This window comes from Asterias amurensis, chromosome 4 (genome assembly GCF_032118995.1).
Source record: "Asterias amurensis chromosome 4, ASM3211899v1".
Lineage (NCBI taxonomy): Eukaryota > Metazoa > Echinodermata > Asteroidea > Forcipulatida > Asteriidae > Asterias > Asterias amurensis.
The window spans coordinates 12,838,271-12,857,666 of NC_092651.1; the positions used below are offsets into that span (position 1 = coordinate 12,838,271).

General features: G+C 40.1%; 1 protein-coding gene across 6 annotated transcripts in view; it reads left to right on the plus strand.

Moving 5' to 3' along the window:
* Window positions 1-17,985, plus strand: part of LOC139936169 (uncharacterized) — a 72,742-nt gene extending 54,757 nt beyond the window's left edge. For all 6 annotated transcript variants that reach the window (XM_071930925.1, XM_071930928.1, XM_071930927.1 and 3 more), the window contains 3 exons: window positions 5,731-5,919; window positions 6,296-6,685; window positions 13,389-17,985. In XM_071930925.1, the coding sequence (XP_071787026.1) occupies window positions 5,731-5,919; window positions 6,296-6,685; window positions 13,389-15,388 (2,579 nt within the window). In that variant the 3' untranslated portion in view covers window positions 15,389-17,985. The remainder of the gene's footprint in view (window positions 1-5,730; window positions 5,920-6,295; window positions 6,686-13,388) is intronic.
* The last annotated feature ends 1,411 nt before the right edge of the window (window positions 17,986-19,396 follow it).

Below are 19,396 nucleotides of genomic sequence, written 5' to 3' on the forward strand. Positions count from 1 at the left end.
TGTGTGTACAAACACGCTCTGTCCACACTGAGCAGTCGAGGTTGTAAGTGCTGGACAGCAGCTATACCAAGGGTTGATTTTCTCTCAGACGAGAGTTATAGATGAAACATTATTATGTATTTGTACATTATTCGTTTTATTCTCTTGGTGGTTTCGTTACGTTTTCTTCGGTCCAAACTTGACATCACTCACTTGAATGTTCCCCGTGCAACCAAAGTTTTGGATAAAAAAGCATTTAGTGAAGCTGGACCAATGGAGCACTCTTCTTCCTGTCATTCGGGAATCTGTTCATTTTAACATGTCTCTCTATTTCTTAAAGCCATCAAGACTCACTTCTATCCATACATTTATATTATATGCGCTGATCTTAATATTGCAGCCACATTTATCAAACATCTTATTTTGTGCATAACCGCACGGTTAAAAGAGTTAAAACAAAGCACAAGTTGACAACAGCCTTTTCATAGTTTAATTTAACAAGGTCATTTGCAAGTTGAACAGTTCACTTTTTTTGCAACGAATCTACGGTAAGTGTAGATTCACGAATTTAGATTCGTAAAAATAATCTACATTTTCATCAATGGAGTGACGTCACAGAAATAGTTTAAAAGCATACTTACAGCATAATACTAATAGAATAAAAAAGAAATGCTGCGTAGGCCTATTGTTTGTGACTTGCTTTCTGATTCAACCCAAGTTATGTTTTCACAAGCACTCTTCCCATTAGCGCAGTTCACTCTATAGAAGTGCAATCATCACTCGCTGCCAACAATAGCCAACAAAAGAAAATTCGGTTATAATTATTTCATCAGTCTCGCCCTTCGGCATCATAATTCCTAGCTAGAGCATGGGATATACATCTTCATTACTGTGTTATACACTAACACCCAAATCCAGCGATCCTCTGCAGAGGACTTAAAAATTGTTGAGTCTCAGCGCGAGCCTGCCATAATCATCAATTTGATATCTTGCATTTGATGGCCTGGTAATTTTTTTCTGAATGGGTTGTCAGATAAATTCTGACAGCGAGAGAGAGAGAGGGGTAGAATAGAGACAGAGTGACCGTAGATTCTTTTAGAAACCCGGGTCTGACTGTTCTCTCTGCCCTTGGGGCAAACTCGGCCCCGTATCTTCCATCCATTTCAGTAATGCGAGTAGACATCTGCCGGTGTTTCTGCGGCTTTGCGGAAGCCGTGCGTGTATCTCGTCTCTGCTGCTTTTGACGGCCCATTCATAATTTTCGTTCCGACGTCAAGAATTTGCGGAAATGTACACAATGAAGGAAACTCAGCGCTCTTAGTCTTAGTCTTACAGTATCGGGAAATGTGTTGCGCGCACTGCTAATGTGAACTTTTTTTCCGGTTGCACGGTTCGTGTAGTGTCGTTTGTACAAGTTTAGGTACTCATATTCCACTTGCGTCATTGAATTCAAACAGCGGGGAAATAATGTGGGATTTAAATAATCGTCTTGAGCTGAGACTAGGCACGTGTATACCTAAGTATACACACTTTAAAATTTCATATTCCACTCTGGATCATGACTCAAACAGCGGGGAAATAATGTGAGATTTAAATATAGCGTCTTGAGCTGAGACTAGGCATCTGTATAGCTGAGTGTACACATTTCAAACTCTCATATTCCTCTATGGTTTATGGAGTTCAAACAGTGGGAAAATAATAGCGTCTGAAGCTGAGACTAGGCGAATGACACATTTCCAGTGGAAATTCAAAGATAAACACAAATTATGCATGGATTTTAAGTAGTACTTTTTACCATAACACAGTTTGATCGTCCCGGATACGCCAAATCCACCTGCAAATACAACGGTGTCCCAATTAAGCCATCCGAAATTACTCATACAGCATAATTCACCCTCGTCAACCCAGCGATGTGGACTTCATTCAAATACACGTAGCTGTCAATTTATATGCAAATTACAAGTTTATAAATATTCATGATGATTACTTCAGCATCTGACAAGGTAGATCTTGGTGAGCGAGTGAGTCCAGTTGGAAAAGGAAAAGTTCGCATTGTGTCAGAAACGAAATTTGGCTGACAGTGCACCTGGTACACTCATGTATTGATGATATGCACTGGTTCCTATTCTAACTAAATTATAAACCTACATCGAAATTTAGGCCACTCTTCGGTAAGATTGGTTTCTGTCAGCCTTATTCTGATTTACAGTCTACAGTTTAAAGAAAGAAAGGCCTACAGTTAAAGTAACATGTGAACACTGGTACCGACAGCATATCTGGACGCAACATTCGCGAACGGACACCGAACCTCATATATCTTAGAACGATTCATGCATAAATCGTTTCTCAGTTTCAAATATTTCAAATGGATTAAAAGTTGTCCAAACCTTCATTATTACTTCAGAGGGAATGATTTCTCAAAACAGTTTCTTTTATCAACAGCTGCGGTGTGCTTCAACAAAGTTGGTCATTCATTTTGGGTGCGTTCGTTTAGCTTCCCTGGGTCGACCCCGGTGTGTGGTGGTTTTTTTCCCAGGACGAATGTGGGTAATTATCTGCACACGTTCGTCCTGGGAAAAAAAACCGCCACACACCGGGGTCGACCCAGGGAAGCTAAACGAACGCACCCTTTGTAAAGTAGTTTACCAATGTATCGGCCCTACCTTAAGAATGCTTTACACTAATTTCAAAGGCGGCTTGCACTGTACAATAACGCTACCATGCTATTACCAACTTGATTGGTCTTGGGGCACTTTACCCGATTGAACTCACCCTTTATAATTTGTTTCATCGAAGTACGACTTCGAATGGTATGGCCGATAGGAGGTCGCTTATTGGTCAGCAGTCTTGATGATTGATCCAGTATTGCTCAGTGCCCTTGGTAGCGCCATTTTATACATGCCATTTGAACTATCGGTCTATTTAAAACAGGTTTTGGTATGAAGTTTTATGGGAGCTCGAGTAACAGGGTTATGCTAAATTATATCGAGCAACTAAATACACAGAGCTGACCCTAAATATTTGGAAAAACACAGCACAGTTTTGCCTTCGGTAATTTGGAATCGTATAGACATAGTAAATAACGGAAGCACAACAAGCTAAATGATAAATATTTCACCAGACCGGCCACTGCTTCACCTATATTAGTCGTCAAGCTGATCTTGTTAGAAATTTGACATTATATATAATTCACTGTATACTGGTGTCGAATGGTTCCGTCCGTCGTTCATGTGTGTCATATTTGGATAACCCCTTCTATTTTATACTGTATTATGATCGGGTATCTCTCGACACGCCCTAACATCTGAAATAACACCTTGATATGTCAAGATTAGGCTGCGCATTAAAGGGGAAATACATTGCATTTTTTAAGAGGAGTAAAATACGGAAGCGTATTTCCGCCACATGATTATTTGTTCTCCCCTGTACACGATAACTTATCATGTACGTACACAATAACTTATCATGTTCGTACACGATAAATTATCATGTTCGTACACGATAAGTTATCATGTTCGTACACGATAAATGATCATGAACGTACACGATAACTTATCATGTTCGTACACGATAACTTATCATGTACGTACACGATAAATCCACAATAAGTCTGGATTTTTCGTGTATGTACACGGTACATTTTGGACTTACCGTGTTCGTACACGAACACTAACTTATCGTGTACGTACACGATAAGTTAGGATTTGTCGTGCATAATAAGTTAAGAGAGGGAATAAAATTATTTATGTTGCGGCAATACGCTTCCGTAGTAATTTTTTTTACACCCTTTCTCCCCCAACCCCCTTTCACCTTGTGGGGGTGGTGGTGGGCCAATTTCAATAAGCGCAGACTCCTCCCTTGGGCCTTTACCAACTATTGTTCCTACACGTGTTGAAAGTCGACAAGGCCTTTTTTTCTAATTTCTCGTCACTCATTCATAACAACCGACCGGTAAACTATTAAAGCGCTTGGTTTCACACTCGGGCTGTGGGCTGTTTATTTTCCTAACCTTCAGAAGTGACGTTTTGTTAATTCAACCAAGCTAATTATATCATTTTAATAGCTTTACAGCGCGTTCAGGTAGCCACTAACCGCTAGAATCATTGGATGCTCTTTTGCTTGGGGGAAGGGTGAACAAAAGTAACTTGCTGTTGGACAACATTATTTAGGCCGAGTTAAGGATGATTATTTGGTAAATATTTATCTGAACCCCGTAGGTACATTGGAAATGTAATTACCTAGGGAATGGGATAGGATCAAAGGGTTTGAAATGGATAGGGAATGAATGTATATAGCCCTAAGTTGTGGGTGTTTTTCCACGGTCGAAAAGTCCATAAAAACTGTAAAATTTTGCTACGTTCATCTGTGGTTTCAATTGGTTTTATAAGGCTTGTGAAATTGGGAAATCAAAATGGGATATGGAGGCTAAAGAATGACAAGCAATTGGCAATTTACAAACTTTATTTATTGCACAATAATAGTTAATTGCGTGCAATTTTCCGCAGCTAAAATTCCACGTTCTCAAAAATTTAATTTTAGAAAATATAATAAGCTATTTGCAAACTGCTTACCAATCAAAAGGACCTGTGGCGCAAATGCAAACAATCTGGCCTGACGTTTCGACCCTAGCAGAATCTTTCTCATTAAGCCTTCGAGAAAGACGGAACGAAACGTCGGGACATTAACTATTTCTTTGTATTTTAATTGTAGTTACACGTCTCCATTATGTGTTATTTTTTTTAAAGGATTTTGTCTTAACAACAGCAGTGAGTAGTCAATGTATGAGCAAAATAACTTAACAGCTTGAACACAAACACTACACAGTACTATAATGAAATGTTCTGGCACTCCGTTCATTTAGAAAATGAAATATATACACGCGAGGGAGTTAAGAAGTATCCTATAATTCTTTTGGGACAAAATCGGAGGGGAAGTGTATAGGCATACGAGTCGGCATGACTCACCAATAAACCGGGGAAAAAAGAAAGATTGTAAGCCAACGAGAAAGGTGGCCCGGGCCCCGAAGGGCTTTCAGGAAGTAGAAACAATATCCATCGGAGTTTGGGGATGATAAATTAGCTTTATGAATCGTTGCTTGCCGTGGGGATTTTGCGAGGACGCGGTATTGGTTTGGACTTTTTTGCTACCGTTTGTTCAGCGTGTTGCACGGCGGGGTTAGCTCTGTCTACACGGCAGGTGAGGTTGGTTTGACGGCGAGGATGGTACTTACAACACCCCCCCCCCCCTGTTCCCGTTCCATGCCTCGAGACAGTAATGCTAGTTGAGCTATTATGATTTGTAATGGTAACATTAGCCTCGCAATAATGCCGTGTTTTCGTGTATTTGATTTCTTATCAAAGAGCGAACTAGGTGTTTTTTAGTCGAATGTTGTTGCCTACAAATCGCAACACTGTACAACATTGCACGATGACAATTAGGCGTGCATTTTAAAACTAAAACATTGAATTTACATGAACGTATCTAGATATGGATTTTTGTTGATGTGAAGTGTTTTAATTGGACGAATCCACCTGTTGTGTTATTAAATTACAAACCCCCACTTGTATTAGGGCAGACCTTAGGCAATGCAAAAACAAAACGGCCTCCCGTCTCATTTTACTGCATCGTTTGAAATTAAAAACGGAATTTGCGAACAATTTTACAAAAAGTAAAAGCCGATCGATGCATTTACTCCATACAAATCTCTCGTTTTTATAAGTTGATTTATTTGTTCCACCTTTCTGCTTATAGGTCCCCCTGTGGATGGATCGTGGAGTGATTGGTCAGATTGGGGCACGTGCACTGTGAGCTGCGGACAGGGCCAACGGAACCGTTACCGACTGTGCAATAATCCACCTGCTGCCAATGGTGGCGCCCTTTGTGTTGGTCAGACAGTCGGCTCGCTGCCGTGCAACAATGGCATGTGTCCAGTGCCAAGAGGTAGGATTTATTATAAGGCCAACATTCAGAGTCCCCAACCCTGAGTGAATATCCAACAACTCCTCTAAAATCACAGCACCAAGTTTGCCTGATTTTGAATCTTATTAGTAGGCTTCTTCGTAAAAAAAACCCATCATGTTGGACACGGGGCAACGAAACTACAGTCGTATCTCATAGTCCAAGAGTTCTGTTTAGTCACTGTTTGTGACAACTTCACGCACCATCAGTGGTCTGCTGACTACGACAAATTCCAGGTCCTTCAATACGAAGTGAGACAAATTATCCAGAACTGTGTATGTGTTTACATTAATCTGACAATCATTAGTCAGGATTGATTTCTTACAAGATACAATTTATATCTCTGCCCATTATACAGACCCAGTAGTGATGGTGACGGAACCTTACGTTCCTCCTAACTGCACCTGTGGATGTACCCTCCGGAACAGACCCAGTGGGTTCATAGCCTCCTCCCCCGATGTCTGCCACCCAACCACCCAGACCCTAGTGGGTACCTGGCTGGTCTGGATGCCAGACTACAAGAGGGTTCGCCTGGAGTTCGAGCTCTTCAACCTACATCTCCAACAGGAGTGGATGAGAATCAGGGACGGCGGGGACGCGACGGCCAAGGTACTGGCCTACCATACGGGGAGCAGACTACCAGGACCTGTCCTGTCGACCGGGAACAAGTTGTACATCGAGTACAAGGTGTACAGCCGGAGCGGTGAAGAGCCGACACGGGGGTTCAGGGCCCGCTACAGCAGCATTGGTAAGGATATAACAATTGTGCAAATACAAGACTGACGTGGAAGGTCGTGGGTTCAAGGCCGACCTGTTTGGTTTTATCCCGACAGATTTCGGAAAGCACAACACACACTGTGCTTATTTTACATTTCATCGTTGGGGGCAAAGCCAGAAAAGCTTTCATCGGTTAAAAACATTATGAGTGCCAGTTGGTAAGACACTGCTCTAGAATCGCAGAGGTCGTGGGTTCGAATCCCACCAGACTAGTATGCCTGTAATTTTTTCACAGAACTCGGGAAAGTACAGAGCATATAGTGCTAACACACATCGGTGTATTTAGGTATAAACCAAAAGTAATATACTGCAAACTTATTATTCAGAAGAGGAAAGCACAGGAAATAGATTTTAAATGTACAACAATTGAAAAGTGGCCCATGAGGAATGTTCGAGTCTTCGAACGACCATAATGCTTATGTTATTTTATGTTCAAAGCAAGAACTACTCATGTTCTCCGAATCTACAAATGTTACAATTTGTTTTATATTATTCAAAATATACCACCAGACAATAGCTACTATCAAATAAAGAGCAAAACACCTGTTTCAGAAATCGTCCTTCTATCGACTATACGTAATAAAATATCGACTGGAATGGACTCGATAAATTATCGAGCCAGTGTCTCCCCGTATAGCAATCTCAATTTTTACCCGATTCTGCACCCGACCAATTATGCCCCGCGGCCGGGGAAGAAAGTCGCTGTGTTTCAGTGCGAAGTGCGAAGAAAAATATCAAATCAGTTCACCGCATTATCAACTTACAACCACCTCCCCGGGAGCTTCTAACGGCCTGGAACGATCGTATAATTGGGATTCAGAGCTGGGAAAATTGAAGGATGGGAGAGAGAAGGAGAGATCTTCTTTCTCAATTTGGGATACTCGATTGTCTCCTTTGGGGAGGTTTTTCTAAAGTCAAAGAAAGTGCTGATTGCTCGTTGGTTTCAACAACTTGTGGTTTATTTCCGATGTGTTAAGGACAACTATAAACAGGCGAATTATTACTATCGTTTAATCTGATTTATGACTTTTGGGCCCTCAGAATAATCAGTAAAATATTGTGATTTAAATAGTCCGAAAGTTCTGTTATAAAAACCTATGCCATTTTTACATGGATGAATGTGAGAGTTAAGACGAGTCTTACCTCTTATAAACTTAGATCTAGCCTTTACTTTTTTTAGCCTAGGACTATGTCCTAAGTTAGGAATAGTCCTAAGTTCTTTGGAACTCGACCTCATTTAGGACGAGTTACTCGTCCAAACTTAGGTCCAGCCTTTAGTTTTGTATCCTAGGACTAATCCTAAGTTCTTTGGAACTCGACCTTATTTAGGACGAGTTACTCGTCCAAACTTAGGTCCAGCCTTTAGTTTTGTATCCTAGGACTAGTCCTAAGTTAGGACTAGTCCTAAGTTCTTTGGAAATATACCGCAGGGGTAGGTCAGGCTTTGGACTCAATAAAATGTGTCCTACTTTGTTCAAGGGGCAAATATCATGCCTGTATAGAACAACCGGGTTTCAAAACTGACCATGCAGGGCCATCCACAGTGTTTACAACTGAATAACTTTGAATGGTCATCTTGTTCAAATAATGTTCAATGTAAACATTTCATGATGAGTACATCAATTAAGGCCCAAGTGAAACGAAACTGAAAAGCAAAAGTACAAATATGTAAGATTGACGAAATGTTCATGGAAAAATGTCCGTGATATATTCAATCTTGCAGGTTCTGTATCAATGGACTATCAGATTGACTTTTTTTTTGTCTCTCCTTATAATATTCCTTGATTCGTTAGAATCAGGTAGTTGCTGTTTGTTAACTTTGACGCCGTGAGATTTTACAGTAACATAACACCGAATACATAATGCTGAGAAATGGCATACATTTGATTTGTATGGTATATAATGTAACCTTAGATAGCGTTATGCATTCTTGGGATTTCCCATGATGATATTGCCACAATCTAGTTCAGGACTTGTGTAACCCGAGAAAATGACTTATTGCTCCGGTTATCAAGACAGTGGGTTTTAGACGTTTGTATTAATACTATGGCAACAGCGACAACCAGTAGCGGGTAACATCGGGCTCAACTGACCGTAGGTGACTTGTGGGTTGCCCCCCCCCCCCCCCCTGAAAGGAAATTTTTTGAATTATGAGATCATAAGGGTGGAATTTATATGATATTTCAGGATAAACTCTTGCATTTGTTGTGTAAAGCCCTCATTTTGCTTTCATGAGTCGGAGGGGTTTAGCGAGCACCGCACGGTACACGAGACCAGTGGCAAGATGGATGGTATGTTGATATCAAAAGTTTATAATTGACCTCGAATTCAGACTGTTTGTTTATCTGAAATCGAGCTTTCTGTGTCAAGTGTTACTTGAACCTAAAAACAAACCTATATATTATTTTATGGTGCATGAAATCTCAAAGGAGGTTCCATTGTATTGAGAAGTGAATTCGCTGATTTTGGTAATTTGTCTTGTATGCCTGTTTCACTAAATGTCTATGTCAAGCAAAAACAGTCGCTGCACTGTGTCCTACTCTCTAAATGCAAAAGAGTGAAAAAAAAACTCTTTGAAGAGCCATATGAGAGACAACTCTTTTTCGAGTGGTCTTCCACTCGTTTAGATTAAAGTTTGCATATTTTTGAGTGATTGTTCACTCTGTCCTAGAGTGAAACCCCTCTAAAAGAGTGAAATAACAACTACTCTTTTAAAGAGACATATGAGGGACAACTCGAAATGTAAAGATTGTGTTTCACTCTTTTACATTTTAGAGAGTAGTCAGTTTGCATTTAAACGGAATGCCGTTTAACTTGTGTATAGGAAGATATTTTGATGCATTGTGGTGACTTGTGTTTTCATTCGTGGCTGACGTCTTTAATTTAGTCAACCACAGCAAATGGCATTACGAAAGCACAACTCAGAACTGCAATAAAAAGAATTCAATTTGGCAATGAGCCTCATGCTGAGATCTCTTGGGATGACATTAGATCAAATGTCGATTTGCTTCTTAAAGTGTTTGCCTGCTTCATTGGCACTGTATCTTTAAAGGCTGTGGAGAATAATGGGAGTTGTCAAAGACCTAACTCGAGATAAGACTAGTTTTATTATAACTCTATGTGATATCCGCCCCTGGGGTCGATTTTAAATATGATAGTCCTAATTTAGGACTAGTCCTATGACTATTTTGATGTTATTAAACAACTTTAAGGCTAGTCCTAAGCTACTCGTCCTAGATAAGACTAGTCTTAATTCTTTGTGATATCCATCCAGATCATATATAACCTTTAATGTTACTGGTCGAATTCTTGTTTTACGAAGCGTCAGGACTGAATACTTTGAGTGATTTTGATCACGTGCCGTCAGTGAGTGCCGAATCGTGCGTTTGAAAACTAATGGTTTATGTGGGAGTTATTTGACAACTGTGACACTACAAAATGCCGGGGAACATCTCGCTGGGCTTATAAACCAGAACATAGTAATGTAATTTGTAGGGAATTGAAGTGGATGGAGTATGACAACTAGAGGATATGCCCTTCCAGAAAGATAAATGTGCGGTACTGTAAGAGCATATCCGAATATAAAGAGTCATTTGTCAGTATTTATGTGGATGTTTGTTTCAGGAGAATCTACTCTGTGTGTCACAATCGATTGTCAGAGTGACTTTATTACGGAAACAGAATGGATATAAATCACTTTGGTTTTATTTGGAGCAGATCTAATGGAGGGTGTTAGCACTTTTTGAGTTTATGAGTATTTGACTATTTGACTTCAGGATGTTGCTGGACAGAATAAAAAGTGGTTATTACTGACGGGGTATAAGAAATTGCAGTTAATATTATGTGGAATGTTGTGGAAGTTCATGCTGAGTGTACAATATTGTATTGTCGTCTTTCCTTTTTTTTCTGATGGTGGAAACTTGAATTTCTGTTTAAAAAAAAAAAAAAAAAAAAAATTATTTGTAAAACACAAGATATCTAACTAATCTTTCAGATTCTCAACTTCAACATACAATACGAAACTACATAATGGTTGGTACAAGCTCCATGGGTCAATATAGATAATTCAATCCCGAGAAATTCAGATGGAAATATTTCTCTTGAGGATATTTTTAAACAATCAGTGAGGTTTCAGATTGAAACTTAAGTAGATTTTATATACGAACTAAAATTGACTAAATTTCTCTTTAAAAGTTTTGTTTCACACGTACAATCAGCATTGATATTCGCTGATATATACGTTCTTGTTTTCAACATCGACAACTTAGAAAGGCCGAGTTCGGAATAATATTTACACAGAGATTGACCCTAGCCTCGCAAGAAATGACCTGCTTGGGTCAAAGGGTAGCTTGGGTCAAAGGTTGTCGGTGGATACTTTAACGTAGACAAAATCCTCTGAAGAAAGATGGTTATTATAGCTAGGCCTAAAACAGACCATCGCTGTAAAACAGTGCCAGATGGTTTATGTTAAGAGCTGACAACTGACGCTGCGTTTTCAGAACAATTTTCAGCAGCATTTTTTGCTGCTCTTTATAGCCGCCATTTTTATGCTTCAAACTTGCGGACGTAAGCCACTGCCATAAAAAGTGAAATAGACTGTAAATGACTGACTAAAGCTATGTTCTACATATTTCCAGATGCATTATTCTAAATTACTTTTGCAGTTGATGCTCCCTATCATTTAATTAATTGCATCACCATGGGTCGATTTCACAAAGATAGTAGGACTAGTCCAGCTACGACGAGTAACACCTCAACTTGGATAAGAATAGTCTTTACTCTGTGTTGAATCCATATCACAAGACTTGACAGCAAAATTAAAACAAGACAGGTGTCAACCGTTACATTATCATATTATAGCAAAGATCTGATTTATATAGGAACAAGACGAAAATGTACAGATATTATTCACTGCTCCAAACGGTCTGCATTGGGGTGCCTAGAGTAGACTGATAATGATTTAAGGTTGTCGAAAACATGAGATACATTAACCACACTTGTTGGAAGTGTGTTAGTCCCCAAAGGACAACTTCACACTGTAAACAAACGTGTAAATTATGACTGCACTGTTTCAATTTTTAAGATTTGCCACACCACCGCGCCTTAGAAGGCGGACGTGACCACAGCGAAGTACCGCACAGTGAGTTTCATTTCAAATGCGGACATTTTGTATCTGGCTGAGCAAAAGTACATCGAGAGCTTAATTTCCAAAATGGAGGCTCGGAAGAAATTACAAATGTCTTACTTTGCATTGCAGTAGAATAATCGGTGGATCCAGACAGATTGTAACATTGATTCTAGTAGTAGTTATTTTACCAAACAATTCAGCCATCATTGGTATACAGAAGATTCATAGTTTACTAGTCATTCGGATTGTGTATCTATCGAAATTGCCTCACGTTCAATGTCTCAAGTTGAATGAGTAGTACTTTTTACATGTTTTTCTTCTTCTTGAAATAACTGGTCACAAAATAGCAATGGTTACGAACTTTCCATACCACAGTAACCAAACCAAATCTGGTCGACATTACAGAGCATCAACTATTGTTTATGAACCCCAAAATATATTTATTCATATTATTTATTCATAACAGGTGTGTTCGTTGAATGGCACTAAGCTCGTGGATTAGTCCCACACATCTTTATGACTGTTGTCTGTAAAACCTAGACGATGTCATAAATATGTTTTTTTCCCCGTCTCTTTAACTGCAGCAGTGGTTTTGATATTTTGACCCCTACCTTTTCCAACCAATGATTGTGGCTACTGAATTCTGGGTGTAATTTCTGTTACAATTTTTAGGTTTTGTCGGTTAGTGGTGTTTATAGTAAGAGGCTAGTGTTTATGGGTGTATAAACAAACACAAATCCAGGAAAATAAACCGCATTGCGTGATCTGGTAACTTTCATTGGTTAAAAATGTCATATGTAGAACTCTCAGTTGGTGTACTTATGCCTACGTTAAAAAAAACTTTCTTCTCACTTCCAAATAATGGGAGACTCTTCCGAATCATTGAATGATGCTTGATTGTTAGAGGATAGATGTAGAGGATAAACTTGCATCTGGGATTGTGTTTTACCATAACATCACCGCATGCTCGGTAGAGATTCGAACCCAAAACCTTTGCCATTCTTAAGACAGTATCGACTATTCTAGAAACATAATCGGTTGTTTTAGAGACATTATCGATTCCGCCGGTATCGATTCTCCCAGTAACGACTACTCCTGTATCGATTATTTCAATATCGATTCTTTAAGTATCGATTCTACTAGTATCGATTCTTCCAAGATCGATTCTTCCAGTATCGATTCTTCGAGTATCGACTCTTCCAGTATCGATTCTTTTAGTATCGATTCCTCTAATAATGACTCTTCCAGTATCGATTATACTAGTATCGAATTTTTCAGTTCCTGATATTCCAGTATCGTTTTTTTTTTCTTCAGATAATTGAATCTTTCAGAGACAGTAATTGATTATTCTAGAGACATTATCAATTATTTTATCGACAATATTGAATATTTTAGATACAATATTGATGGTTCTGTTTTGAGGTTCGGTATTGCTGATGGTGGAATGATTGTTTATTTCAAAGTGATCTCACAGATTTCTTCAAGCTGTGATTAAGTGTCAGACTTTTTGGTAATATTCTTTTTTTGATTTTTCTTTTTTTTACAGATGGCATTATTCCTCCCCCGACTACGCCGGTGGTGGCGGGCTCCATCGGTGATGAAGCAGGGACTGGTTTCAGTCTGGGCTCCATCAACAACACCGTCATGCTGGTCGGCATCTTCCTGTGTGCCGGCATCATCCTCATCTCTATCGTCTTTACCATCTTGACTGGATGCAAGAAGAGCAAGACACCAACCCAGATCGAGATGCGCCCCACGGCAGGGCCCGGTTCCTCCATCGTCTCAGCTAGCGGGACTCGCCCTTGGGGTCCGCCAGGACACAGCTGCTCCTCCCAGTCAGAAATGTCACATCAGTCAGCCAAGAGAGGGCGCCCTGATGGTCATCTGGGAGACCGTAGCCAGCTGTACATGGTTCAGGACGACGGGCTCGCGTATCTACCAGAGTCTAATGTGAGTTTGTCATCGCCGTATCACACCCACAGCAGTGATACCATAGGAATGAGGAGACCCCCTAAGATACCAGAGGATAAGTTACCCAGTCCATATCACCCACACCGTACGGACTTCATGCAGATGGAGAGACTGCGCAAAGTCGGTCTGCCTTACCACATAGGTACGGGTAGCTCCCAAAGCGAGCTGAGTCGTCACAGTGCGCGAACTGATAAGAACACCACCACCCTAGCCTCCAAGACGCCCCAGCAGTTTGTCATGCGCGGGTACAGTGCAGCTGGAAGCCACTCCAGCTTTGAGAGTGGCATGAATGGTAACCATCGTAAGCATGGTTCCCTGCCGCGGAGTGAGCGCAGTGACCACCGTCATAGCGACCATCGTCACAGCGACAATCGTCATAGCGACCATCGTCATAGCGACCATCGTCATAGCGATCATCGACAAAGTGACCATCGCCACAGCGACCATCGCAGTGATCATCACCACAGTGATCATCGAAGCAGTGACCAAGGACATGATAGTAGTCTACCCTGTGTGAACAGGGAGGGTCAGTTGACTCCCCTGGGTATGGCACTCTCCAGAAATGTCCCCACAAATCAGAACGAGTTTAGAACTCCTGAAGGGTTGCCTCATATACCCGAAGGAATGACACCTCAGAACCACGTGAGCCATTGGCCTCAGACTCCAAATGAGTGTAAAACAGTAGCAGAGGTGAATAGAGGCACCCCTGGGAAGTGGAAGAAACAACCGGAGAATGCTATTCACCCAGTGGAGGTCCCGCAGCCTCTTGTCAATGGAGATTCACCGACTGGTCGACGACCACGGAAGTTACCTTTGACCCCGAAACAAGCCTTTTTCGAAGACACGGAGAGTCTTGGGGTTGTTACTCCAATGACTGACGTTTCATCCAAGGACAATATGCAACTAAGAAGCCCCAGGTCAACTCTAAGTCCCAGAAAGAACGAAGTTATAAATATCAGCAACAGAGTGGGGTCGCCTCCGGCAGCGTTATACCAGAATGAATATACACCGGGACATACGAAGCGGAACATTCCAACAAACGGTGGCCGTTCAAAACGGAAAAAGCAACCACCGAATTCCGGCAACTCCCGCAAGACTCGGAAGTCTGACGAAGACGGCAAATCGGCCGCTAAACTTGCCCTCTATAGCACGGCAGAGTCCGACGATGCCAGTGCTACTAATTTACTAAGCGAGCCCAACTCGCCCGTACGTATTCCAGTACTGGACAAGAAGCAGAACACAGACAGGCTCAAGTCTGTTTTCATAAGTGACGAAAGTTTAGCCAAGACTTTCTCGGGAGGGGAGAGTTCTCGTTCTGGTATGACTCCTCGGTCCACTCGGCGGCTCCCAAACACCCCTCCCTCGGGCTTCTCCCCTACCTCGAACAAACTCAAGAGTGTTCTTGTGTATAGTGACTTCTCGATCGACCAGGACGAACCGGAGTACGACGACTTCATCCCCAATCTCCCGGGAACCTTCTTCGAGAATCAGACCCCATTGCCGACAGGGCTAAGCCCGGCTCGAAGGAAGAATATCCCGCTCAAGAAATACCCACACACAGCCTCGGAAGTCTGATGTTTGTTAAATATTGTAGTTTTTATCTGTGCATATATAGAATTTAGAAAAAGCTGTACAGTAATACAAAATTATATCTATCCGCAAAGAAAAACATTTAGAAAAGAACAATGCTGTACGCTGCGTACGTAGTTAAAATAGCTGGCGATATTTCTATGGTGCTTTAGTGTAGATTGGTTAATAACGGTACTTTGTATCAATCAACTGCATCAAAGTCATGTGAACCAAAATGAGGCAAAATGTCAATAAGTCTGGTGCTTTCTAAGTTAGTACTTCAAAAGTTGATTATGAGCACTGGTTACCTGACAAACATGGATGCGATACTTCGTGCACAAAACACAAAGTGGACAGTTTGTTGGTCTAAAAAGGTTTTCACCAAATCTTCTACTCATTGAATATATTAAAGTTAAACCTGCGACAGTAGGTTGGTGCATTTTACTGTTTATGCAGTTTTAGTATCGTACTGTCAGGGAGTCAAACAAAGATGGCGTCACAGAAATCACAAGGAATCACAGAAATCTTAAGTCATCACGTCAGATTCAAACACTCTGAAATCTTCCGGGTCATAATTGAACCGGATGTTTCCCGTGGGGTTTGACCCAAGTTCTGGATCATTATTTCCATTGTATACCCATCACTTTCCGGGTCAAGCTGGCCCCAAAACGGGTCAGCCACACGGGTCAATCTGGGTCAAGTCTAAGTTTTTAGAGTGAAACATATGAAACGCAAATTGCGGTACTCTTTCGATAATAAGCTTTCAAATAATCTTCAAGCAAACTAGGTTTTTTAGTCACTCAATGGCACAAAGGTTTTCACAGGAGTTCTGAAATAAACTGTCTACAAAGATAGTGAAATATAAATAAAAGATTTTTGGGGAACTTAAATATAGTTCAAGTATAAGAAAAGTGGTGTAAATATTAACATGAACTATCTTAAGTTTTGTTAAAAAGTTAGATTAGATTATTTATGCTGTGCGTACCAGCTTCAAATAAACAAGTCGCAGTCTGTGAGTGAGGATTATTGTCGGTAACTGTATTGGATAACTGTATTTGTTGTGGGAAGCATTGGTGTGATTTCTTCATAGTCAAGACCAACAGTCTCTAAATCCCGGGTTTTAAAAGTGACAATGCAAAATGACCAGGTCCTAATTTTATAAAGCTGTTAAGCAGAAAATAATGTTAAGCGAACAAAAAAATAGTCGGGCACCAGCCACAACAATGCAAACCCAATGTAATTTGGACTAGTGGTAACCAGATTCTGCTAGGCAGTACATTCTGTGTTTTTGGCGAGTTTTTATGCTTACATGTTTTTTAAGCCTTTATGAAATTGGGTCCTGTATATTTTGTTAAGGGGACATGACAGTTAACACTAAGGTCACAAAGTTCAAGGGTTGAAGGTTCTAGTACATTTGTCGAGATAGAGTTGCTGCCGAACCCTTTTGGGAAGGGTTGATTGCTAATAAATCACAGTCACGATGATTTTCTTTCGTTCACAACAATGTAACCAAACCGAGGCGGGGAGGAAGTTAGTCTGGCTCTTGTTTGTATATTGAACATTTGCGTTGTTTTATTGGTATTGCCATATTGCATACACAGAGCATGGAGCAATGCACAGAGCTTGTGAAGACAATTCAGGGTGCATCCAATTGACCCCTCTCAATAAGATACGGTTTGACCATGGAGGAAGAAATAAACTTAACGTTAGGTTTCTAACTGCGGCACCCCGCCCAGTCTCCTCTGGACCAAACACAGCAAATGGAAACACGGTACGCCTTTTCGAAAACGCTCATTGTTTTCAGTGACGTTGTTTTCTAGCGCTTTATTATAGCGCCCTCTTCTGTGTGGGTGTGTTAAAAACAATATTGTTTACATACGTCACGTTTGGAGTTTAATGTTTATTACATTTTGACGAGGTACATGCAATGTCATAATGATTTATGACCACGGTGCCTTGCTTAAATTGCAAGTTAACTCAGTACTCTTTTTGTAAGTTTATCTCATTTTTGTCATTGTTTACAATTCTTTTTATAAAATTTAAATTAATCAAGGCATTGTGTACGTTTTTAAATCTATAGAATAACCATAGGAGAAAACCAACCCAAGTGGACTTTTAGATCATCAGAGTGCCTCCAATTTCCAACTAAATTGTTTTTGGGTGAATTCTTTTAACTATTGGGGTTGTTATCACATTTTCTAAGGTTTAAAACATTACAACAATTATTAGCATTTTGGCCAATACAAAAATATTTGAATTGAGTGTCGGAAGGGTGCTTTCTTTCCTCAGATTGGACGATCTCATATCACAGAAAGGGGCGGTGACCAAACAAAACCCAAAGGCTAAGATACGGATATCGACAATGAGGGCGCTCGTCATGTTTTTCAGTCACGGTTCTTGTAATCCGCGTTCGCCTTTAATGAATCCAAATCATGGAAACGAAAACGGACGGGAAGAACCGAATGATGCAGAATGGTTTCTTATTAACCCATTCAAATATTTACATAATGAAGGGTCATCTCAAGCCTTTTATCCTAAAATCTTCCCAAGAACAAAACAGTGCCTGGTTAAGTGACTTCCATTTTCGGTTCACGGTTTGTGACCCGATTTTTTTTTTCCAGGATGTTTTGGTCCATGGTCTTTGCTTTACAATAAGTTGTACTTCTTTCATACTGTCATACTATTTTATTACACGTCCTTCCTCCCCAGATTATATCAAAATTGTAACTTGTTAAGCGTCTTGCTCATGGGTGACATGTTCTAATCCGTCTATTTCTTTGCCCCCACTGAATAACAGTTGAGCAAAGTACACGTAGTTAGTCAATGTAAATAATGACACTAAGGCACTAGACAAATAGTTGTCATGTACCAGTATTCTCACATAGTGTATCCCAACAATATGCATAAAAATAACAAATTTGGAAATTGGACTCGAAGGTGCAAGAGAATAATGACAGAAAAACACCCTTTTATGATTTGAGGCGTTGCATGCATGGTGAGGTATCAATGGTTTGCGGTAATGTGTGTATCTACTTGCCAGAAAGAGTTTTCTTTATACACCCCTGCTGCACATAATTATGTGTGTGCTGTCACTTCAAATATTTTGAATGAAGAATTACTTCTTTCTCGAAAACTACGTTGCTTCAGAGGGAGCCGTTTCTCACAATGTTTTGTACGATCAACAGCTCTCCATTGCTCGAATTACTACAAAATAATGTTGTTGTTGTTGTTTTTTTTTTTTTTTTTTTTTAGCCTTCGAGAAAGACTCTGCTAGGGTCGAAACGTCAGGCCATTAACTATTTTTTGCATTTATACTCTCGGTCCATTTGGTTGGTAAGTTGTTTGCAACAGCTAATTCTATTTTTCAAGGTAACAATTATTGTTAGTAATATTACCATGTGTCCGGTCCTGTGCCTTTAAAGCAAGCCAAGGGGATGATACACGGTCTTTTGTCAAACTAAACTACATTTTGGATGAGTGAGAACACATCGGATTTTTTTTACACAACGTACACCATCTCCACTTTAACTTGTTTTCTTATTCTGAGAAACTACTATTATCCACATTTTAAAGTGAAAATTTTTAAAGAATGTAAATGACCGTTCAAAATAAATTCCATATTTATTAGGCCTATGACCTTTTATTTTTAGAAGATGTTTAATTATGGCAAAAGGATTTGCAACTTTGGTAAATCTTTTTTTAACAAGACCCATACCTCTTTGACTTAAAACCAACAGTATGCCATTCATTGTGGATTTATAACTTATACCTTTGTGAAATAATGTATTCGATGTTTCCAATGGTAATGTTGTTTTATACTTAATTACCCGACGTTTACTCGTGAAAACAGTGACACTTAAAGTCACCTGGAAGTGGTATTTTTTCAAAATAAAGCTTTTGTCACTAATATATGTGTTTTGATGAGTGGAATGTGAATAAACAGTTAACTAAGGTTTAAAAAAATCAGTTCTTATGTTACTTACAAATTTAAGAGTAGACCCCGACCCGAGAGGG